The sequence below is a fragment of the Nycticebus coucang genome, chromosome 10 (genome assembly GCF_027406575.1).
Source record: "Nycticebus coucang isolate mNycCou1 chromosome 10, mNycCou1.pri, whole genome shotgun sequence".
Lineage (NCBI taxonomy): Eukaryota > Metazoa > Chordata > Mammalia > Primates > Lorisidae > Nycticebus > Nycticebus coucang.
In genome coordinates, this window is record NC_069789.1 from 45,041,993 (window position 1) to 45,067,270 (window position 25,278).

At 38.4% G+C, this 25,278-nt stretch overlaps 1 protein-coding gene and 1 pseudogene across 9 annotated transcripts in view; both read left to right on the forward strand.

Annotated features, from left to right (window-relative positions):
- The window catches only part of ESRRG (estrogen related receptor gamma), a 660,395-nt gene that overhangs the window by 617,044 nt on the left and 18,073 nt on the right, over window positions 1-25,278 (forward strand). For all 9 annotated transcript variants that reach the window (XM_053607443.1, XM_053607440.1, XM_053607447.1 and 6 more), the window contains one exon: window positions 22,564-22,833. In XM_053607443.1, the coding sequence (XP_053463418.1) occupies window positions 22,564-22,833 (270 nt within the window). The remainder of the gene's footprint in view (window positions 1-22,563; window positions 22,834-25,278) is intronic.
- Window positions 14,592-14,692, forward strand: LOC128597927 (uncharacterized; annotated as a pseudogene).

Genomic DNA, 25,278 nt, shown 5'->3' on the forward strand with positions numbered 1-25,278 from the left:
ACACTGATATCTCATTTCTATTTGTATTTAAGAGCTATAGCTAGTTTTTAAGAGTTACTTTACAAGGAATCAAAAAGAAATGCATTCTTTTATTCTGCCAAGAGAAAAAAGCCTAATGCCTATTGAAGTGATTAAGTAAGAATACCCACATCTGGGAGGAAGAAAATAGTTCAATAAGTAGAGAAAAATGGAGGTCAACAGGATGAGAACATTGGAAGGGATGTAAGTCAAACAGAAAGGATAGGAATTGATCAACCAGGAGTAGGCGTAGAATCGGAAATCTCTCTCTCTCTCTCTCTCTCTCTCTCTCTCTCTCTCTCTCTCTCTCTCTCTCTCTCTCTCTCGTCTTGCACAGACACACCTTACCCTCACAGAACGTAGTACATTATGGCTCATGAAGACTCACCAAACAATATATTTTAGGTCAACTCATTACTAGGAAAGTGGCTTGGGTTAGGCTCCCAAAATGTGGCCAGAATGAAAATTTCAAATCCTGAGTAGGATTCCAAAGCTCCAGGAATCTCCTGGGTGATCACACTCGGGAGTGCCCAAGAAGACTCCATCTTAGCTTTTTTAGGCCATAGGTAAATGGACTATTTGAGAAAAACTGAAGGTTTAGTTGAGAGGAATTGTGAAACAATTTTGGTTTAAAAATGATTATCAATGTAGGACAAAATAAAAGTTAAAAAACTTAATTGTAATCCATATACTAGCAGAGTTTAAGATGCAGAGAGACTTAGGTCATTATAAGTTCTCTTTATAGAATCCCTTATCTCCTCGTGGCCTGGGTATATGGAATAGTTAATCACAAAAATAACCAACAGACTCAGAAATAGCTGCACAAGCCTCCCTTACATTGATATCATTATTTCTCAACCTTATTATTAACCTGAGGTTCGTACTCCATAATGTGTAACAACATCCAGGAGATGATAATGCCATTGGCTAAGAGATAACATTTAGCTCGCAATCCTTCTGTGATCCTATTGAATTTGCCTGTTAAATTCTTGGTGTAATTAAAGCAGATAGAAGCATTCATACATTCGTTGCAAATTGATAGGATCTCTTTTGTCTGTGATCTAAGTGAGATTGCCCTGTAGTTTTTAATTTAGCAGGTTAAGAAGCACAATTAAAATATCATGAAAAAGATCATAATCAGAAACTGTCTTTTGGGGTTGTCCCTGCCAAGTAGATAAAGGGATCGGTGTATTTAATAATTATCTCCTTTGCTGTACATTTGTTCTATTTGTGGGCTGAAGTGTTAATAAATACCTTGCACTATTCCAGTGGGAAAGGCTTTCTACCTAATTAATAAAACTTGGAAGAATACCTAGGACATTGAACCCTATCTTTCTTATTAGTGTTGCCTGCCTCAAAAGAGAATCCCTGTCTCTTCAACACATTAGTAAATGTCATCTTCCTTGGTTATAAAGAAACATCTTGAAAAACTGGCTGCAGAAGTAAAAAAGCAAATTCACTGTGGTTTGGTCTTTTAAAGAAATAATTCTACTGTTGAGTTTTAAGTAGTGAAAAATCCTAATCAAGCACAGCTGGACTGATTGTGTCTAAAGAACATACCGTAGTAAAAGCACCATAATAAAGAAAGGTTCATATTGGATGTGACTGGTTTTGAATTAGTCCTTATTTCTCCTATATCTCAATGACTTGAGTATCTTCTAGGCCTTGATCCTAGAGAAACTGAAACAGATATTACCATGTGCACCCTTACATCTACATCTTTAATGTCAATTATTAAATGCCAAGTGACTTGCAAATATTTTTATTTATATGAAAATTAAATTTAAAAATGGGAAATTGGGGGTGGCACCTGTGGCTCAAAGAAGTAGGGTGCCGGCCCCATATACCGGAGGTGGCAGGTTCAAACCCAGCCTTGGCCAAAAAGTACAAAAAAAGAAATGGGAAATTTGAAAGAAGCATTATTTAAAACATAATATTGACTGATGCAGACAAGTTGCTCCTGTGAGTTTTTGCATTTAAAGACTATTTAAGCACTTATTTTGTGGTATAAAAGAACAGTCAAGGAATTAAATAAAGTCCCTTCTCTGTGGCCACATCCAGTCCTAAAGTGGGAGATTTAAATTATGAAGCCTTTTTATCCTAATTAAAAATGTGTAATAATGAAAAGTGTGTGTAACAAATAATCTATAAAGTCTTTTTCTGCAAAGAAATTTACACCCATTTCATTATATATGAATTACTGAGTCCATTGACTTTGTTGAGATTCTTCAGAATATGAAAATGGCAGTATCTGAATTCTGTGGGAAATATTAGTAAAGGAGAAGGTTTGCAAAGTTACCTTTATCTTAGGTATGTGATGAAGTGGCAATATCAAAGTACATAAATTCTATAAGCAATGTGGTTGGACAGTATCACCCAGAATGATTAGAAAAGCAAAAATGGGGTCTATTTCAAATGTCTTTGTTAAATTATATATATTTTTTCCTGTTTCTCACTTGAAGTATTCTAATCAAATTAAATTTTAAAATTACCATTTTTTGGCTGTTCTCCACAGGGGAGAATCAAGAAATATATTGTAAGTAAAAATTTTTGTATATATTTCTTACATCTCAAATTAAGTTAATTGGTCTTTCTTTGCATCAGAGGTGAAATAAGAAACTAATATAGTTTGAGCATTTTCCATTAAAAACCTACTAAATTCACAATATAATGCTAGTGCTGTGCTTTTTTTCAAATATTTTTTAGTGCATCTATCTACTTTGTGGACTACTTAATAGCAATGAACAAAAGTCATTAAAACATCTGCAGCCCTGTGGAGTTTAAACTCTAACGGGGGAGACGGAGAATGGATAGGAGGGATAGTATATGCAAAGGGCCTGAGGCAGTAGTGCCCTTGGATGATCCAAGATCAGTAGGAGACCAATCTGGTTGGAATAGAATGAGCCAAGGTAAGAAAAGTTGGTAGAAAATAACATGGGGGGAGGGGAACTGACTGTCACAGTATTTTCAAGTATATCATCTCATGCAGTCACCTATGTGTTAGTAACAAACCAAATTAAAATTTTGTATTTTCAAGTGATGCTAAGGGCACACCAGCTTCTTAAAAGTTTTTATGTATATGTGTATATTTGAAGAATATATATATACACATATTCAAATTCACCAAGTAAAGAAATTGTCAACAAACACATTTTAATCATGCTAACACGGGGCTTGATAAAAATTCCTCATGTTGACTTTAGCCTTCCTTACGGCACAGCAGCAATCCCTCCAAAGATCTAAAGTTAGGCTTTGTTTATACAACTAGAATGGTCAACCTCACTGACTGTTCTGATTTTCCAAATATCTAGATTTGAGACATGAGAGTCCATATCAAAATCTATTTTAAACACATATCATGACAACAAATTACGATTCTCAGAGTAATTGTTCAGCTGACGTGACATGCCTCATATGGTGATGAAGCTTGTTGATCTGAGCGTCAGTCTTCCTTGCTTATGTAAGGAAACTTTTGAATTAGGTAACTTCTAAAATGCTTTGCTAAGCTTCATTTCTATACTCTTATAGATTTCACTTAATAAGTACCTGGTAACTTTATCCAACTGGTGCATCTAGCTTTTCAGAGTTACCTTGAAATAATTGCTATTAATTGGGTGCCTGGTTTTCTGGAGATTTGAACCCAAGAACGTGGGGTAATAAGCTGGTGTTAAGGTGGGGAATAGGATGATTTAAGAGGTTTTAGCATGTTCCTTTTGGATGAAGGGTGCATTTGCTACTTTTCTCTTAAAAACTCTTCAAGCTTCTCAGGCTTATCGTGTGTTACCCTTGAGGAATTACTCAGCTGCTTGAGTCACCTCTAGCTGTGCAGGAACAGTGGAAAGGCTTCACCACATTCTGATTTTAGTTTCTTTAGAGCAGAAAGGGATGGGGTGGAGGAGAGAGGTGCAGGAAGTGCTTTAGCTGCATTATTCTCAAGCTCTTACAGACTCACTGCTTTTTGCCCTTACTCAAGCTATGACTACTCTTTCTCTCTACCAATCTTTTATTTTTTTAATTTCCCAAATATAGATTAATACCATTTAGGTCCTTGAGACCTTGCAAGCTCTGGGCATAGACATATACACATATACAAGTTTTAATTTAAAAACAAAGAAACCCTGCTATTTGCCAAGCTGTAGGGATACAAAGAAGAATAATTGGTTTGATATCATAGAAGAGATAATGACTTGAGTGGTGTCAACATAGTCGCAGAGGAGAAAGCAGGAGGGGGAAGCGTCCCTCTGCTGACGGTCTTTAAAGAAATCCCTAGAGAAAAATATTTCAGATATGTATGGATAGTTTAAGAGGCATTTCATACAAAGGTAAAGGAATATCTAAATCAGGTAAACAAAAACAGCATAGCTTTTTTGGGAAAGGATAAATGATCCTTAGAATACAGGAAGAGAGATGGTGCTGCCTGGTGGGTAAAGTCCAGGCTCTGGACTCAAATGCCATGGATGGAAATCATGCCCCTACTTTTAGTCATGTGATCTGCAGGGGTTTTATACTTTATCTTCCTCATGTGTAAAGTGGCAAAGATAATAGTGTATGTTCTGTAAAGTTTTAGTGAGAATGAAATGGTTTTGATTGCATACCCAGCAGTCACTTTTTAAAATGCAAGTCAGATCCTGTCTCCTCGCTGCCGAAAGCCCCCAGTGGCTTCCCATCTCAAGAAAAGTAAAAGCTGCCAAAGTTTGCAAAATGGTGCCAACCCTTTGTGGTGTGGCTGCCCGTTCCCCAGCGCCATTTCCTCCTGCTTGTTTTCAGCGGCACTGGCCTTTTTACGATCGCTGCACCAGAACAAAAAGCCTCTGGCATCTGTGTATTTGTTACTCCCTCTGCCTGCAATGCTCTTCCCCAGGGTCTCAGTCCATTTGGGTTCCTGTAACAAAAACTGTTACAGGCTAACATTTGTTACCTGGCTAATAAACAACAGAAATGCATTGCTCACAGTTCTGGAGGCTGGGCAGTCCGAGATCCAGGAGCCAGCAAACTCTGTGTCTGGTGAGGGCCCGGTTCCTGCCTCGTGCTGGTGCCTTCTCTCTGTTCCTCACAGGGAGGAGGGAAAGGACCTCTCTGGGCACTAATTCCATTCACGTGGGCTCTGTGTGCCCTCGTAACCTAATTACCTTTCAGACACTCCACCTCCTAATATCCATATCATCACATCAGGGTATAGGACTTCAACATATAAATTTTGAAGGGACATACACAGTTCCTTACAGTACCTAGGCCGGTACAGGGCTTACTTCTCACCTTCAGATTTCTGCTTAGAGGTCAGATATCAGGGACACTTCCCTTCGCCCCTTGCTTACAATAGCAGCTCCTCTTTTCCCATTCCCCATCCCATGTACTCATTTTCTCTGTTTTGTGGACATTTTTCTCCATTGCAATATTACATCACTCCCTGTGATATTTTTATTTACTCCCCTCTCCCAAATGTAACCCCCCAAAGGATTGCCTTTTGTTGAGTGATTCCTAGTTGACATTCAATAGACAGAAGTGCTTTGGAACGTGCCCGGCACATTGTAAGTCCTCAGTGAATTTTCCAAACTTTTATCATTGTCTTCATCATTCTTACCAAAAAATGGAGAGAGAAAGGTAAATTGGGACCTGCCAGTGAAGGCCTCCATGGACCTCACAGAGAGAAATTATCATAGCCGGGAAACGTGACCCCTGCTTACTGTAGTTAATAAAAGATGTCAGGGAAATTCTGAGTTGGGAGACCATTTACTTAGTAAAGGTGAAAGATAATGAGGAACTGAATTAGGGGACTAGATGTAAGAGTTGGAACTAAGAGATATTTCATAGAAAAATTGGACGTAGTGGAAGAGTCAAGGATGAGTCCAAAACTTCACCTCTGTCTGGTTCAGCATTTAACAATACTCTAGGGAATGTATTTTGGAAATAAGTTTTGGAAGAAAGTGAGTTCAATTTTAGACATTTTGATGGGAGTGATCTGTAGAGAACCAGAAATGTCACAGTCTAGCTCTTGTGGGTGAAGTAGGTGTGAGCTAAACTTTTTTGTTTTAGCCATAGAAATGAAGGGAAGGTAGAGGAAGAAAAGAAGCTAAGATAGAATTCTTGAAAGTATCACATGGGAAGGATTGCCACAAAAGAAGGAAGAAAGATGTGTTACAAATGGCAAAGGAGGAGAGAGTTTTGGGGAGACAGGCATGTGCGTGGAATAAATAGCCCAGAGAGATCAATAGGCTCTGAGCAGGTCATCGCCCGTGATGACAGCTGGGACAGGATCCAGACTGTAGGGGGTTGAAGATGAAGAGTCATGGAGAAGTGCCTGTACAGCATTTGGTCAGGAATTTTGATGATATAGGGGGCAGAGGGAGACAGACAGACAGGCAGAAAGCTGGCCATTGACGCGGAGCCAAAGTGGAGGGAAGATTTTATCAAAATAGCAAGATGAAGGAACAGAACCCAAGGAGAAGGAGAGATTTGTGAAGACAAAACAGGGAGAGGACTGAGCAGAAAATTGACAGAACAGAATCTTCAAGGAGGCCGGAAGAGGGGGGATTGAGAACATTGTGAAGGCCTTCCTTGGGAAGAAATAACAGTCTCTCTAATTTAAAGACAGGAAGGAAGGCGTTAGGAATTAGACCCAGTACAGATGAAGAGGGGAAATAGAACAAGGACACATACATGTGATCTATCTTAAAAATGGGAAATGCAATCACACTGGCAGGGTCAAATACAGCTGAAGCAAGGGCTTCAGGCAGAGAGACTGGCCATTCACACAGGGAAGGCTTGTTTTGGACCTATGCTTTCCATTGCCCATATCAAAGAGCGTCAGAGTTGGCAGTGAAATGTTCAGTACAGAGTATACCATAAACGAGAGCATCCAGTCTGCCAATCTAGGGGAGATGGAGCAGTTCAGTAACTAATTCAAGGTTACACAGCTAGTTTAGTGGCTGGGATTGTACTGTAGCCAGTTTCAGTCTTAATCCATAATCTTTCAGAACTGTCCCAAGTTGTGCCGACTTAAAGACACTTACACCACTGTTACATCTTTACGTGCGCGCGAGACACACACACACACACACACACACGCCCTACCCGCATGCCAGTCATCAACTCAGCCTTCATGCATCCTGCTAATTTTTCTTGCCTGCCCTGCATGGCCCCTTGTTTTACTTTCTAGACTGAATTGCATTGACCCTCTGGTAAAGTTTTTCTTCGGGATAAGTCACATCACAGACTGGCTGTCTCATCATATTCATAAAACCAGCCAGCATAGTCGGATGCCATCATAAGGACTGAGGGCTTAGCTCCATGATGTTGCCTCATCCCATAGGTAGAGTTGAAGTAGTTGCTCCCTGAAGTGTAGCACTTGTGGTGGTCAATTGAACCTCCTGGATGCCCCTTTTACATTTAACCATTGCAGTGATCAATCCCTCCAAAGAGATATGTAGGCGATATTAACACAGCTGTATCAGTTCATAGGCTACGTGGATTCTTACATTCTAAAATCAACCAGTACTTGCCTTGTAGTTGTAAATTAATATGATTTTATTTTCCCCACCTATGTTTCAGCTTTGGATTTTTGTTCTTGAATTATTTTGTAACATTGTTTTAAAATTTTCAATATCTGTGAAAGAGATACTCATGAGCTATAATCTAATTTGTTTCAGAGTACCTATTTTGAATTGCTGTATTAGCGCTATGTGCCAGGAATAAAACCCCTTGTATCTAGTTATTGGGGTTTTTTTTCCAGCACTGAAACAGATGTTAGGATATCTGAATAGTTTCTGCCCTTTAAATAATGCACTAAAGACAATGCTCATGGACATTTGCTCGAAATCTCATTCAATGCTCGAAATCTCATTTGATTTCGAGATGCAGAGAATAAATGAGATGTTCACGTGGGTTTCACTGTCTTTTGTGAAATCCGACCCATTCTGAGTGACTGAGCAGAAAGTGCAGGAAGCAGCTACCTTTCCCCAGAGCCGTGTCCTCGACCCGCCATCGTCCCCAGGCAGTGTGCCTGCATTTGTGTGTGTAAATTTATAGTTTATCTTTATCTATGGCTTCATCTGTAGGTAGCTATTATAGCCGCCTTGCCTGGATATTGTTTGGGCCTGATAGATCTGTCCGTAGTTCATCAAAGGGGAGCCGAGTGCCTAAAAGCCATCGGGTCCAGCTGAGGATGAAATACGAGCCATCAGCCTTGGTAATGGCTGTAAAATTTCATAATTACACGGCCTTTATTACATTGCATAATGATCCTGAAGCAGTATGGAACAATTAATTAAGATTTTCAACCGTGGTTCTTTCAGAAATTAAAAGGTGCTGGTAGCTGAGAAATGGGGATCTGTCTTGTCCTAAAAGCATTAGAGATAGAAATACTTTGAGATGCACTTTTATTTTTTTGTTAAGAGGAACATCTCCTAGTTAGGGGACACGCATTAGTAAACCGTACCTGTAATCTAGTTTTTATTTCAACTTCAAAATTGATCATTTAAAAAGAATGAGAGTGAAAGGGATGGCTAATACTCTAGAACTCGCCCCAACTTCCCTTTTCCTTTCTTTGAAAAATTCCATTCAGCCTCCTGCTCTAGCCATTTATCACCTTTATGTTTGTTCATCTCTGCACATTAAATAAATGCAGGCTCTGAGATAGGGGGTTAGTTAACTGCCTACCACAGTATACTGACCATAGAGTTTTTCTTATACACTCACTCATATCTTGAGGCATTAAAATTCTTTCAAGATCTCTGCAGTTTTGATAGTCATCCCCAAAGGAAGAGTTTACTGTTTCCATTTATTATCCTGTGAATGCAGCATGTCACATCTAATATATACCTTTTATTTTTTTTTCATAATCTTATCTTCACATCCCATAAAGAGTAATTAAATTTGGTGAAGGTCTGAAAGGGCCACTAGGAATTTGCTACTCTTAAATAATAACAGACACTAAAGAAAAATATACAATATGTATACACATGAATGTGCATTTACACGTGCAAATTATCAACTGTTCTTGACTTTATTTTCTATGCCAAGGAAATTATGATTGAGATGGTTTGGTATACTAAAATACTAATGAAAAGATAGTGAAAACAAGTCTAATGTTTTTATTATGATGATTCTAAATTGTATTCCAAGATTTCATTGATATACTCTATTAAGAAACAGATATGCTTGGAGGAAACATGATCAATGGTATTGTCAATTTAAACGAGAGAATATAAAAAAAGAACCGCCCTCTCCCTCATCCAACCTCATTGTGATTTACACATAACTCCTGGATATTTGTTCCCATCAAGTATTATTGTTTTTAAATTGACAATCATCATATAACATTTTACGGATCTAAATATTTCATGGGAGACTAAAACTTCCCTTGGGCTTCCCCAATAATAAACTTTCAGCAGAAAATTTGGAAGGGATTATGTGTTTCAAGGAGGAGCTGCTGCTCAGAGTAAATTCTCTTGTTGAGGAATTTAGTCCCTTAATAGGAATTTTCTGATCTACTGTCATTCTTGTTCACACACCGAGTGTCACTGCCTCTAAAACACTTGTCATTCTTTAATGGAAACAAAATAGTCATTGCAGCCAGAGCCGCAATGTCACTCCACTACCCCTTGCTGCGTCGGCAATAGTGAAAATGACAGAGCGGCTCTCAGTAGGGGTAATTAAAATGTAAATATTGATATTTTATTATTTGAAATTACTTTCCAGTGCGGCATTTAATATCTCTCCATCTGTGCGGCTCTGTTTAGCGGTCACTTTAGTGCAGCTCTGGGATACCAGGCAGCGGCTTGATCCCCGTTATGTCAAAATGCTTGTTGCTGCTTAATTTTGATATCTAATTAAGTGGAAAAGTACAGTCCACACTGTAATCCATGGCATCTTAACCAGCTGCTTGGGTATATTTAGAATTAATCTCCACTATGGAATCATCCTAATGTATGCAATTAAGAGTCTGCCGATGGCTAATTAGGTGTATTAGAATCAGGCAGCTTTTTTTTTTTTTTTATTCTTCTTTCCCTACTTTTCATTTTCGACTGTTGCAGACCTAAGATTCTCTCAAATCAAGTTAGGAAACAGTGTGACTTCCAAATATGGTAACACTTGTATTTTCCTTTCCTTATTTCCTTGAATCAACCTAATGTAAAAATGTCTAGTGTTACCTGGGTTTGTTCGGAGGGTCTCCGTGACAGGAAAGGAAATGGTCACAGCATAGGAGAGAGGTGGGATCCAATGATAAATGCATTTGCCAACAGATCAAAGCAGGGAGGCTGCAGGGCAGCACTGTAGGTGCTGGTGTTCATTTGGGGAGGAGAAGAATTATAGCGTGAGTGCTTTTAACTGTGGCTACGTTTGCCTCCCCCTTTCCACTTTTGAATGGGAAGGCTTCTCAGAAAGAATGATTATAAGAGATGCAGGTTTGGTTTGTATATCATGTGTCCGTGGTAAATACAACAGGCAGCCTTTTACTACTGATAACAGTTCTGCTTTCAAGTGGCTGAGGAATTCTGAGAGCTGCATCATGGGATGTTTTTGTTTCATTTTAACTTGACCAGTCTTCCAAATTGGGGACAGTGTAAAGTGGAAGAAGGGAGGGCCGGGAGGAATTGAAGGGGTTGCCTCTATCGTCAATGAGAAGATAACTAGTAGTCTCCCCAGTGGAACGTATGCCAAGCAGTAATGACTTAGCACTGCTTGAGCCAGCAAATGCCAGCCATGAACTTGGGAGTAAATATTTGTAATCAGATCTTCATTAGGCACAGAGAAAAATAGCGTGAGAGCAGCCTGACTTTAAGTGAAATCTCAGAGCTAGAAATTCGGAGAAGCTGTTTTTCCATGCTGTCCAGAGCACGAATTATGCCCAGGTCTTTAGGGAGGAGTTCCAGTATTATTTGAATGTGGAGTTTCAGGGTCAGGGTGCTATAATTTCATACCTGTGACTTGCATCTCAGGGATAATATATTTCTTCTACATTCTTTCATGAATACACGTGACACTTTGTTTTTAACGGCCTATGCTGTAAATCCTTTAACTTGCATTTATGCAGAAGACCTCCTGCATTTTTTCTGCTTTCCTCCTTCTGGGGCATATGTTAGAAGTGCTGAGTTATAGTTCCTTTCTAGTTTAGGAAAATCGACAAAAGCACCCCTGAAGGATTTTTATTTTTTTCGGCTTTCCAAGTGAAAGCGAGACAAGGGGAGATATCAATGTCAACTCCACCAACATTAAGTCTCTAATAATTAGGGCTTTTGTTGAAATTTGTGAATCAAGGGCCAATTAGGTACATTTGAAAAGATTTGAAAGTCTGTTATTTAAAATTAATATAGAATTTATAAGTGATTTTTCTCTTACATGTCTTAGAATTAATATCACGCGTTTCAGTGGAAGTGCACAAGATGATTACGACTCTCTTATTCTTTCGTATGTGGTAGCTTAAATGTAGTTTTGAAATTTTTAGGTGAATTTTTATGAAATTACCCAGGTTCTCACACTGCCTACGTCATTCGGCACCTTCACGTGTGTGTAGATGTGGCCTTCACAAATAAGAAAACTGTAACACAGGGACCCGTTTGTCAAGACATCCTGAACCTGCAGGCCAGTGACTCCATCTCCATTCATGCAAGCAGATGTGCTGGGAGGAACTTTAGACTTGCCTCTTCCTCAAATGGCCAGTCTTTAATCCAAAATCAGACCAGCAAGCACACTGAGCACTTCTCTTTTCCTTCTGTTTTTCTCTTTTGCGTTACATCAGTAAATTAATAGATAGAGATGTTTATTTCTATACTAAATCTACCTATGTTCTATAACTAGCTAGCTAGGCAGCTAAGCCATAATAGCTTATTCCTCATTTGCTTCATGAGTAGAATATGCCTTTTTAAAGACTCTTACAATATCAGAAAATCTTTATTATGTTGGGTCAGGTAAAACAGAAATGAAGCAGCCATGGCCAAGTTGCTCTTCCTGGATTTCCTTTATTGTCAAATGTTCCTGGGAAAAGCATTTTACCTTAATATATATATATATATAGTCATTAAAATCCATGTGTGGGAAGAGAACATTTATAAAATTCAATTTTTTTATTTTAAATGTATATTTTGGGTTTGAGACACTGTGAAAAGTCAAATTTTAGAAAGTATAAAGGAAGGTAAAAATACCAATAACTTGGGCAGCGCCTGTGGCTCAAAGGAGTAGGGTGCCGGCCCCATATATCAGAGGTGGTAGGTTCAAACCCAGCCCTGGCCAAAAAAACTACCAAAAAAAATACCAATAATTTTGTGTTGTTGTTTTTAAAAAGGTAAGTAAAAATTATACCTGGAATTGTCTCTCCAACCATTCTGAAAAGACATGGAATTGTCTCTCCAACCATTCTGAAAAGACATTTATCTCCTCCTGAAGGTTGACAAATGACAAACTTTATGAATAGCTCATTGGTTAGTTTATTAAAACTTTAGATGATTGAAAAGTATGCCTTTGATCTTAAAATTTATGTCGGCAAGATTCGTCTTCTTGTGTTTCTCCTCATCTCTCTATTTTAAATGAAAAACTATGGACTCCAGCCGAGGTAATTTGTTTGCATATCAATCCAAACTCTCAGCTTAGTAACATACCTCAAATGAATAAAGTTCGTACCAAAATAATGTGAACCTACTCTGGCCTATTAAAAAATATATATTTTTGGTCCCTTCTTCATTTTCTCAAGGTCCTACCTGATTTCATTTAGATTTAAATAGATCCTGCTTTACTCGTACAGATTATTTGCATAGGGCTATCTATAGCCAGGCTGGTTCCTGTGGCAAGGGGAAACAGTCCCTCTTCAAAATTGTTACATAAGAATGGATATAAAGACTAGTTTGATAAACCCCAAACATGTCTAAATGGCATTTAAATTACATTAACACTTACATGTACAGACACAGTGAAAGGTCATAGCAGACAAGTACCATCTTCACTATTTGTAAATGTCTAATTTGCTGCTTTAGAAGGGAAAGTCCCTCAGTGCCTCACTGACTGTGATGTTGCAAATACTTCTGACAAGTGAGTATTTACTTAGTTAGGACCCATTGTTCTAAAAGGGACTGAGAGGGAGACACCCTAGGAAGACATTTTCACTGCCTCGCCCTCTCTTGCTATTTTAGATTCAAGGAGAGGAAACCCTTGGGACTTCTCACTCTTCTTACCGTTTGTTTTTTAGGATGTAGGGAATGTCCTGCTGAGCAGTTTTTACTTGAAGTTTATAAAAATTAGGTTTGGAATCACCTACGAATTCGTGGTCAATAAAGGAGATACACAGTATTACTTTATTCTTACAAGTAGAAAAAAGCGACGAGCATTTGTTTTCATCCTTGAGACCAGGCTAGAATTTGAGAGGTTTGCAGTCCCAACTATCTGAAATAAATTTATATATTCTTAAAATAATTATACAATTTGGATAAAGTAGACAAATTAATTACAGATACTTCGAAATAATACAAAAAGTCCTTGTGACATTATCATGAAATCTGTTGTGGATGATTATTTATAAATATAAGAGAAGCAGTTGGTCCATATGATTAAAACATCAACTTTAATTATAAATTCAAGAGGAACTGTCTGAGATAAAGGGATATAGGCAGGAGTTTATCAGTGGCTCCAAATGAAATTCTATATACTATGTAGGTACTTACAAGCAAAAAGCTATACACATAATCAGTGCTTTATTAAACATTCATTGAATTAATGAAAAAAACATTAGACAACTTTTAAATGTATGTGTTGATACGTATTTTTCTTTGATAAGGAGGGATCTGATTTCTGGAGTGGTCTCTTGATTCCCAACTTCCCATCTATTTGAAAGCGAGTCAGGAAGCTCTGAGGAATTCTCTGTTCATTCATTCAGCACATATTACTGAAACCTGCTCTGTAGGCACCTGTCCAGGGTGCTGCAGACACAGCAGGGAACTAAGCAAGGGGCTTCTCCACCCCACGAGCTCACGAGGCCTGGAAACCCCTATAGGAAGGATACAGGTTTGACTGGCAGGGACGTCCACACCCTTACGTCAGCAGTCACACTCAGCGCTGTGTCTCTTGCTTTTATGCCTACCTTCATCTTCACTGCATATCTTACAACTGTCCCGAGAGGCGGCACAGCCCCACGGACAATAGTAGTGGGGAACAGAAAGAACTGTGTGCATTTGAGAATGGTTCGGGAAGCGTGAAAGAGAGAACTTGCTAGTAGATCAATGAAGAGAACTAAGAGTGACATGGCAGGTGGATGGAGGCGCTTCAGGAAGTAAGTAGTGGAGCTGTGCGTTTTGACCCTGGGGTTGGAAAAATAAGCTCACTTTTCAACATAGTAGGCCATCCATAGTGAAGTTACTCGAGGAGGAAATATAGCAGGAAAGGCAGAAAAGAGCCAAACAGTGAAAGAAATTCTAGAGTATGCCAGAGAGTTTCAGTTTTGTCCAATAAGATAACGGAAGCCAGGAAAGCGTTTCGATCAATGGAAGGCATGCTTAGAATTCATATTTTAAAGACTGCTAGTATAGAAGAAGAAGATGCCAAATACAAGGGTTTTGATAAGGAGGTTATTAAAATGTCCTCTCTGATCCTTGATTTGTCAGCACCTCTCCTAAAATTTGAATAATGCAAAGAAAATAGCAAGGCCTCTGTGCAAGGATGACATGCAAATTTTGAAGCATTTCATGTTTTTTAATGAAAAAGTAACAATAATTAAGTTATCCCCCCCCCCCAAAAAAAAAAGATGAAGAAGGCCTGGCCAAAACTGTGGAGGGAACAGAAGAAAATGGTGGACACAGGTAGGAGGATACGTGTGACCAAGCACCAGTCTTTCCTCTGCCGCGTGCGGAAGGCTTTCAGTATGCTCCAGTCTACTGTTTCCGCACTATAAAATCTTAGACGACAGGGATTATATGTCATAATTATTTTGCATGCCCCAATGATACTAAGTGTAGCATTTCATTTATAATAAAAGCTCTAAATAAATATCAGTTGATTTGAATTTCATTACAATGGAATCACTGGACACCTAATCATTTAGAGCTAGGATGAACTGTTAGGAACATCTTTCCTGTGTTCTCCTTTGATAGATGAGAGAGTGGAAACCAGAGAAGTTGGGATATTCCTCAGAGTACTGCAGTTCCTTGGAGGCAGAGGTAGCACCCAACTGTGGTCTGCTACCTCCCAGGCCAGTGACTGGGTTTTAGGTGCTCAGATAGCCTTGTGCTTCATGAAGGTAGTTCTCGGTTTGTTACTCTGAATCCCAAAATGTTGGAACTGGAACGTTCTTCAGACGTGTCTAGCATCCATTTCACATTTGACAAATGAGGAAGTAAATTGGGTCTGTATTAGTTTGCTAGCGCTGCTGTAACAAAGTACCACCAACTGGGTGGCTGGAACAATAGAAATTTATTGGCTCATAGTTCTGGAAGATGGGAGTCCAAGCTCAGGTGTCAGCAGCTTTGATTCCATCAGAGGACCCTGATAAAGAACCTGTTCATTCCTTTTCCCTGGCTCTCCTGTCTTTGTTCATTCCTCTCTCCGGGCTCTCCCAGCTCTCCTGGCTCTCCCGTCTTTGTTCATTCCTCTCTCCTGGCTCTCCTGGGTTTCCTAGCTCTCCTAGCTTCTGGGAGCCGTAGGCATCCCCTGAGTTGTAGACAGCCTTGTTTCTATGTCTTCACATCATCTTCCCTCTATTCATGTCTATGTCTGTGTCCAAGCTTCCCCCTTTTATGAAGATATAGTCAGCTTAGGGCCCACTTTAATAACCTCAACTTGATCTTCTGCAAAGGCATATTTCCAAATAAGGTCACATTCACAGGTCCTGGAGGTGAGGGCCCAGCATCTTTTTGAGGAGTACAATGCAACTCACAACCAAGTCAATACCATTGGTTATATTCTGATCTCTAGATCTCAAGGTTACTGTTCCCCACACTGGCTTCTTCCCTCAGATATCACTTTAAGAAAGAAAACCCTTATCTTTGGGGTATCTGACACCAAATATTTCCCACAGGCTCTTTAAAAGCCTGTGGGAATGTCTGTCAGATTTACAGATCTCCAAAGTTCAAGATAGAGTCCTTATGTGTCTATTTTGGAGGTTTGATTTTTAAATTAAACATTTGACCAAATTGGATGCAGACTTCCTGGGAGCTTCTTGAAGAGGATAGTGTCTGCACATCTGATGCCTGTGCTGGGCCGGTCATCCTGGGAATACCCTGTAATACCCTATGGTATTTCTTTCTTTCTTTCTTTCTTTCTTTTTTTTTTTTTTTTTTTTTGGCAGTTTTGGTCATGGCTGGGTTTGAACCCGCCACCTCTGGCATATGGGGCCGGCACCCTACTCCTTTGAGCCACAGGCGCCACCCTACCCTATGGTATTTCTTGACCTGGTCCTACCAGCGATTGTGTAGAGCTAATCAGATTCAAATGCCAATTCTTTTTCTTTCAAATCAGAAATGTAGCTTCAGAACAATGCCTTTTCCTCCTCAATATCCTTCTAATCCCAAAGTGAGACTGAAAATGCCATTAAAAAAATTTTTTTTTTACATTGTATGTCGGTGCCTTCCTTTTTTCCTGATGGTCAGACAAATTTCAGTCACATCAAAAAGGAGAACTTGACAGGCAGAACTTATTTTCAACTGGTAAAAAATAAAAGGTGTGGGGAAAACAAAGCCGTTCGATCTCCCTCTTTAGGGCAGCTCAGCCTGTGCTCGTCTCTGTGCCCCCGACAGTTTTTCTTTCCTCTTGGCTCAGATGAAAAGACAGAAGTAAAGTTGAGGTCAAGGAAGAGGGAGCTTGGGAAAAGCTAAGGGAATTCTTTTAGATCTTCTTCAGTCACTCGGAAGTGATAGGTAAGTGAGGGTAAGTACAGACTTCCAAAGAAGAGCCACGTGCTCCATGTAACTTATTAGCCATTCATGGGCCCTGTCTCTAATCCCTTTTTCAAAGTAGGTTGCCAGTTGTTAAACACCCACCCTCTCACAGGAAAACAAAACCCAAAAACTCTTGTCATAGTTTTGAAGGTTGCTTACGTTACCACTTGGTATATTTTCTTAGCGGCTGTCATACCTTTAATTTTTCTAGCATGCTGGACTGGGAGACAAGAAATAATCATGCCAGGGAGCAATTTCCCAGAGCATTTCACTGGGGCATGTTTTCAATTTCTCTGCCCAGAGTAGGCTGATGATAATCCCATTTGTCTACATAACCAGCACGAGTGGTCAGCGGTTAGTTAGACCTGTACACTCAGTGAATAGTTATGCCTTGGACCGCAATTCTGTTCTCCCCACCTTTAGTTTATCACAACTACCAAAATCATCTTCTCAGATTATAATAATAGTAGATGGTCAATTCTGCCCCACAGACACATGAAGATAGAAAGTAATATTCAAATCTGAATCTGATTTTCAGTTTTTGGGAATTTGAGTTTATCCTGTGAAATCACTATTTTAAACTAATATTTCCCATAACATCTATATGAAACCTATTTGAAGTAAAAAAAAAAAAAAAAAAAAGAGCTAAAGAAATAGTTTTCTCATGGAATCAACAAAAGTTAGAACAAGTGATTAAATGAGCAAGAAGAAAGCCATTCCCCATTTTTTGTCACTTATTCTTACATTTTACCATACCAATTGTGATTGAGTCTAAATTATTGAAATCTGGATTATGATAAGCATAAAAGAGAAAAAATATAGATGTTACATCTAATGCTTAAGTATAAATAAAATATATATTATCATCCCTTTTAAAGAAATTTTTTATAGCACCATGTGGATGTTCCAACTTTCACTTCAGTAGTTAACCCTCTGTAGCTGCTCAACTCTAGCTCCTGCTGAGTTCTAGTCTATGCAAAATATATATATATATACATACACACACACACACACATATATGCATATATATGGCCTCCTAAAAGACCCTAAGTTGTATGTTTTGTGAATCATAGAACAAGTGACGTATTTGCCCATATGTGAAAACAGCAAGTGTCTTTAAAATGCAAAGTTACTTTATCTCTAACAAGGATTTTGCATCTGTGCATGTATTGGAAAGCTAAGACCAAATCTTAGTGCCATGGTAATTCTTTTGTCCCCTGGGTCCTGTAAACAATAAGCTTATTTGGATGGGAGAAGAAGTACCTACCTTTCACCATGTTGCTCAATCAGCTTCTCCAAATGAACTTCGTGATCTTAGTGAATCATTATGGCATAATTACCATTCTAGCATGATATGCTATTTGTTGAAAAGTGTCAATCTTTTGGGCAACAGAAAAACTACAGTTCAAAAACTATGAGCAGGCAAATCAATGCCATGATTAACTGATATTAACAGACACCCCAAGGATTTAAATTGCCTTTTCTCTGTTTCAAGAAAGCAGCCGAGAAGAAAATGCCTCACAGGGGTTAAACCCAAATGCCTGTGCTGCAGCCTATTTCTGTCAACACTCTGTTCAGGAAATAAACATTTATGCTTTCTGAAATGAAAGTGTATTTTTGAAGACTAGCCGTCAGATATTTTTTGCCCTTCACACTTTCAAATGCTTAGCCTTTTTTGTAAGTTGACTGCAAAGTGCATCAGTTTGCCAGGCTAAAATAAAAAAGCGCTTGATGAGTGCCCATGGCACCACTGTCAGCCTCCAAAGTTTCCAGCAGAACAAGGCAAGAGGTTGGTACCAAACGTGCTTTCTTCAAGCCTATTACCTCGGGGGTACCTGCCTCTTGAGAAGCTTTCGATCCTTGCAAATGATGTTATTCCCAAATGTCATCTGGTTTATTTGGAGCACTCTGGATTGCAGATAAACATGCTATTTAACTACGGGTCAAGGTAGAGAGTCATTCTGCTAGCAGGATGCCTGAGCTACATTAAATGGCACTGACTCCAGGACAGAGCTGAAGAGAGATCAGAGTTTCAGTGATATACACAGAAGAGACTATAGTTGGGGAAGAAAAAATGTGCCATGGTATCAGTATATTTTTAAAAAGCTGTAATATGGCCAAACATTTAATACAATAACCTGTCACACACCGAAGATTAAGATCCCAGAATGTGCAAAACAGGAAGTTCAAGCACCACGACGGGGAAGCGTGTTTTATTTCACTTGGGAGAAGGGGCTTCTCTGCAAAGAGAACTGAATGTTACGGATGATGAGGGCCTCTCACTTGCATCCCTATAGTTAGAAAACACCATCATTAAGTGCCTGGTCAAAGCACAAATAAGGAATTGTAATTGGGACAGAAGTACATGTGAGCCAATAGAGCCATCGTGTTTTTGGAAAATTCCTTAGTTTATTAAAACATGCATTTGCATTTAAGGCCTTGGTCATTCTGCTCAGTTCTAGTTGATTAAGAAGATGGTTTTATCCATGTGTTTTTATGTATGTGCAATATAACTAGTACTCCTAAAGGACAGATGAAATAATTCTATGGAATTAAGGCGAAACCTCTGGTATGTATCAATGTTTGGCCCCCTTCGTGACCAGAGGAGCATGACTAGCTCCCAACAACGCTGTCCAACTACCACTGAGGTGTCTGGGCAGGAGAGCTCTCTGTGCCAGCTCCCAGAGTGCAGAGGGTGGCAGTAAAGGGTTAAAATTAAGACAGTTGTTTCTGGGCAAGAAGAAATTCAAAACCAGACTTTTATTCTATTTTATAAAGCATGGTTTGTCCTTTCTCCTACAGATTTACAAAAATTGCATTTCCTTTAGTCAGCTGAAATAAACTTACAGATATCAAGCAAGCAAACCTTTTGTGCTACATCCATCTCTCCCGTGCTCCCTGACCAAAAAAAAGAAAAAGGAAGAAAGAACCTTTCCTTTCCTTTTTTTTCTTCTCTTTATTTCATAGAAAAGCAAAAGGAAAAGTTAGGTTTGCAGGAAAGATAAACACACACAGCCATCAACACTGAGGAAACACCTTGCAGAATCAACCTGAAAAAAATGAAATTTTATTGCTTTTTGCTTAATTAAACCCCAAAGAAATGTGTGAAGCGTTGTTATGGCTGAAGCATTGTTAATTTGTAAATCACAGGGACAAAGGGGCCTGGTGCAACTCTAAAGTTTCCGTGCACGTAAATGTCGATAGCGTGGCTTCTCCATCATCAGCACTAAATTCACATTGATGCCTCTTTTCTTCTCTGTATTGATCCTTCCATGAGAACGTAGATTTGTATCTGTTAATTAATGCGTCCTGAAACAGCGTTTGTATTAATCAGGCAGATAAGAAAAATTGGATGCCTGCACCCCCCTGACAACCGTAAAAGTGCTGGCCCTGATAAAATCGTGGATGGACCTCAATAAAAAAGTTCCTCCTTCCACTCAATAAACTAATCATCCTGCTTTTAATTATTCGGCAGAAAGATGTGTGGAGATTGGAGAATGTGTAAATCTATTTACTAACAGCAGTGTCTGGGAGGGAGAATAGGGCTGTCACAGGAAGGTGCTGCGGGCTACACGCTCTGTCCATCTGCTGCTGCACATGAACTGCTGCTTGGGAGGATGGAAAGAACAAGAAAACTAAGGCAAATTGGAAAGACCCATTTCTTTTTCTTCATAACTTTCCAGATGACCATTCACTTTTTTGGGGAGGGCGTCTGTTTAATTTACAAAAGAAATTCCTACTTAGTCTTTTTGCTTGAGTTAGTTATTTGGATTAGCATTGCACCTTTTTACTTGAGAGAGGGATAAAAAAAAAAAAAAGCAATATGGCTTTTGTTTGATTTTTGTGAGTCTAACACTGCGTTTTCAAAAGCACCGGATTCCAAACCCACTCAAATAACTATTTTTCTATTTTGAATCTCTGTTTAAATTATTGTCAGCTATTATATCTTTAATTCTAAGAGGACATTTATTAACGGAACCCCAAATTGCAATGACAAAAGAAGAAAAGGATAAACATTTTTTAAAAGACTTACATAGCTGGTCCAAAAGAAATACTATCAAATAACACGCAAGCATCTTTGTAAACAATAAAAAGAAATGCTTTTTACACGTGCCTCAAAGACTCCCCTAAGAAAAGCTCGACTAATCCCTTTTGATGATTTTATTAAGTATGTCTAGTTCATGGTACCAAATGGAAAACTACTAGTTTTACTAACAGGTCTGGAGATGATTTTCTTTTCTTTGCTGTGCTGTAGTTTCTAATGTCATTTAGGACATGCACAATTTGATAGGAGTAAAAGGACAGCAACAGTGTCCATAAGCAAGAGCCTGAAAAGGTTGGGCATCCGTGGGTACTAATGTCTAACGGGGAGTAAAAACAGATCTCATAAGTTGACTCATTAAAAATGATCCTCCCTTCTGTGGAATTACTGGTGGGAGGACCTTAAATCATGCCTGACACCACCGTCTTCATGGTCACCTTTGGAATCCTGGGTATCACCTTGGAAATGCAAGTAAAGTTTTAAGAAACAATTCTTTTTTAGGGCTCTTGGAAAAACCATCTGATCATGAGGTGTCTTCCCTGAGACTTCCTTTTCGAACATAGATCTTGTCCCGCTGAAATATAAATATAAATATGAATATATATATATCTCTTTATTCCTAAGTAGGTTTAATTGTACTGCTTCATCTTTTCCTGTTGAACAACATTCACTTTGTAATATTTTTGCGTATGTTTTCTCAAGCTTAGAGGGAATTAAAATGTGCAGGTATGAAGGTAGCCCAGGTGTGCACTAAAGAATTGAAGTGGTCAACAGATAATTCAGCTAAAAATAATATATAACGACACTTACTGAATGCATGTTATAGGTTAGTGTTTATGTGCATTTTATATTTCCCACATGCAAGATGTTAAGGTGCAAGCTAATTGTCTTGCTCAAGGTGAACTAGCCAGTAGCTAAGGGAAGCCAATGTTTACATTCAGCATCTGGTTTGAGTCATGTCCTTTCTACCAAACCCCATTATCTGTATATTTAACTTTTCACTTCATCTTAATAACAAGAACTAATGGTGGCTTTTCTATTGAAGAAGAGGCCAAGCTGCTAACTATTTTACTTTCCCCTATACTAATAATCACCATTTTTAACAAGAAATTCATGTTAAACTTCAGGGAAGGCAAAATATCCAAGGGAGCTTATCTGGTGTGACTCACTGTCCACTACACTGTGGCTGTTACAGGGAAATGTTTCCAAGTTGGACTGTACTCTGTGGACTAAACTGTTTTCCTTTTGTTCTGTTTTGTTTTCCACTTCTTTTTCTTATATATTCTCTTTCATCTTTATGTTTATCAATAGTAGTTTTTACAGATGATACAGTTGAAAAATCTGATATTCCTAGGGCTTTCAGCCAGAAATCAAGAGTTCTTAAAGATTATATGATTTTTTTCTTCTCAAATAAAATAAGTTACATTCCCTTTAATTTTGTCTATAAAACCTACAGAAAACACCAACAAATTGAAGAACCTAGTTTGTGACTTTTACTTTACTGTCAACAAAGTGATCTGGGGAACATTTTAAACGCTTCTAATCAAAGCTCAGCGTAATGTTGAGCACTGACGCAGAAGCCAGCTAACTAATGTTGCATTATGAAATTACGGCTTTAAAGTAACTTGATCTGCCCATCTTTCCATGCAGGCTTCTCCACGCTGTCCCTGGCGGACCAGATGAGCCTTCTGCAAAGTGCTTGGATGGAAATTTTGATCCTTGGTGTCGTATACCGATCTCTTTCCTTTGAGGATGAACTTGTCTACGCAGATGATTATATAATGGACGAAGACCAGTCCAAATTAGCAGGCCTCCTTGATCTAAATAATGCTATCCTTCAGCTGGTAAAGAAATACAAGAGCATGAAGCTGGAGAAAGAAGAATTTGTCACCCTCAAAGCTATCGCTCTTGCTAATTCAGGTTGGCACATCGACATGGTCGTTGTTACATTTTTTGATACGTCAATTTTATCCCTTCCCTTAACTTCTTCAGGAGTTTACCAAACCTAGTTTGTAAAGTCTGTGTGAGTCTGCAAAATTATAATCCACATAGCTGATTGCTAGTGAAAAGTTAGAACTAAGAAAAATACACTGATGGGAATACTTGCTTACTGAAAGCTGTGAAACTTTTACCTTAAACTAATGCATTTACTGTAGTAAATAATAATAAATAAAACGAATGCATTTACTAATTTGGATCGTAGCAAAGTAAAAGCTCTTGTAGGAACAGCATAAAGGGACACTCTCAGGACAAAATTAACTCCACTGTCTTTTATCTGAAAGTCAAAATAAAGGAATTATGGATACACACGGATCACTTTCCCCCTCAAAAATGCAAATTTTACAATTGGCAAAACATATGTAGTGTTGCTTTTAATTTTGGTTATCAAAGAATCCTCTCTTTTCTTACATCCTGGCATTCCCTAAAAGTCAAATTCTGCTGAAGGATTATTTCCTTCAAAGATACTACCTATGCAGTAAGGGTTAAGAATTATGGGAATGAATGTTCTTTACATTTGAACTGCAATGTGCTAAAATAGAGAGCAACCTCTGATAAGTAAAAATCGTTGGCGCTTTGTTGTTTTTCCCTCTGTGCCTCTCCTCATGCTTATTATGGTCTTAAGTCTCTTTTAGCATTTGCATAAAGTTCAGGCTAGATCCCTCCTTAATGACGTGCCGATCATTAGATACCTGCGTGTCAATAACATGCTCTGATGCTATGTACCATTGACAGTCATACCGTGCCCCTCCATCTGCTTTTGTTTTGACCCTATCTTTGAACTTTATCTTGGTTGCCAGCCAGTAGTTTTCCCTTTAATTACAAGAAGGAAACTGTCAATAAAATCTGTTAAATGGGATGCAATGAGTGGCTTGAATGGGCGGACGGCTATTTGTTCAAATTCTGCAGCATTCAAGGTATTGACAGTTTGTTTTCTGGGGCCATATGTGACGATCAATCTCAGGCTGGGCTCAGCCGCGCTGAAAAATGAAAAACCAGATTGCTTTTGCTTACTTGTGGATGACGCCTTTGTGATTTGGCGCGGTCCTAGTGAGATGAGACCTTCTGCCCAAATTGCCCCCATGAGAGCCAGGGACGCGTGACTGTTTTTAGAAATAATTTTTAATTGATTTTGTAATTAACAGTTCATCTACAATATTGATGCATGAATCCTTGGATTGATAGGAGGGAAATTGTTTTCAACAATGAAGTTGTACTTTCCTATTTGTCTTCATAATGGAGTTTAGCATTTCACAGTTTTAATTGTGAATATAACCTCTTCCTTACCACACCGGTCACCCCTGTTTGCCCACACTCCTGTGAAACTGTAAAATATGATTCCTTATGACAAATGGTTTTGTTGTTATAAACCTTCAAGAACCCTTTGCCCTGCTCTCTAGAAGATCAAAGTGAGAGATGGGACAGAAATTCTCTGAGGATTTATTAGTTTGTATGGAGTTCACATTATAGGATCTCCCATAATGAGAGAAAAGATTTTATAGCAACTGTTTTGGGAAAAATTTTTATTTGATAATCACGAAATGATTCCAATTTAAAACATTTACTTTGTTAATTATTTTTTAAATATACAAAGCATGTTTTATTTTTGTATCTTTTATATTTCAAATTGCTTTTTAAAATGACTAATCATGAATGCTGAACAGTGCTAAAACTATTTCATCAAAATTGCTAAAATTTTATAATTTTAGATGTTAGATGAATACTTTATGGCTGAGCATTATAATTTAGAGTACCTAAATTAATTAGTAGCAGCATTTCTGTCTCTGTTGCTTAAAAGTATAATCATTAATATATATATTTTGGTATATAACTGTTCTAATCCACATACTGTGCTCTTTGGGGAAGGAATTGACCTACTTTACAGCAGTGACTTATGATTGGAAACACCTTATTTAAAGAACTAGTTAGTTTATTATTCTTGTCTGAAGTCCAACACTATTAACGAGACCTCCTTTTTAATTATATCATAGTAGTTGAGTATGTAGTTGAGAAGTATTTCTTCTCAGAAAATGTCTCCGTGTCACAAGTTCCTCACAGGTGATTCTGACATTCATTCAGCCTCTCAATACAAAGAAAAATCAACTTAATCAGAGCCCACATTAAAGAAGAAATGATTAAATACAATAAGGACTGTTTTAATGTCTGAATCATGACACCTCTTCTGTGTTTATTTAATATGGCCTTTTTCTCACCCACACCACCTGCAAGCCCCATAATTCTAGTTTAGGGTAACCACCCACAAAGTAATTTTCTTGGATACTGCCAGTATGATGCTATCTTATTTCATTTTTTTGATCATTGTTTGGAGAACAGGAATACATTTGTAGAGTCATTCTTACTTTAGAT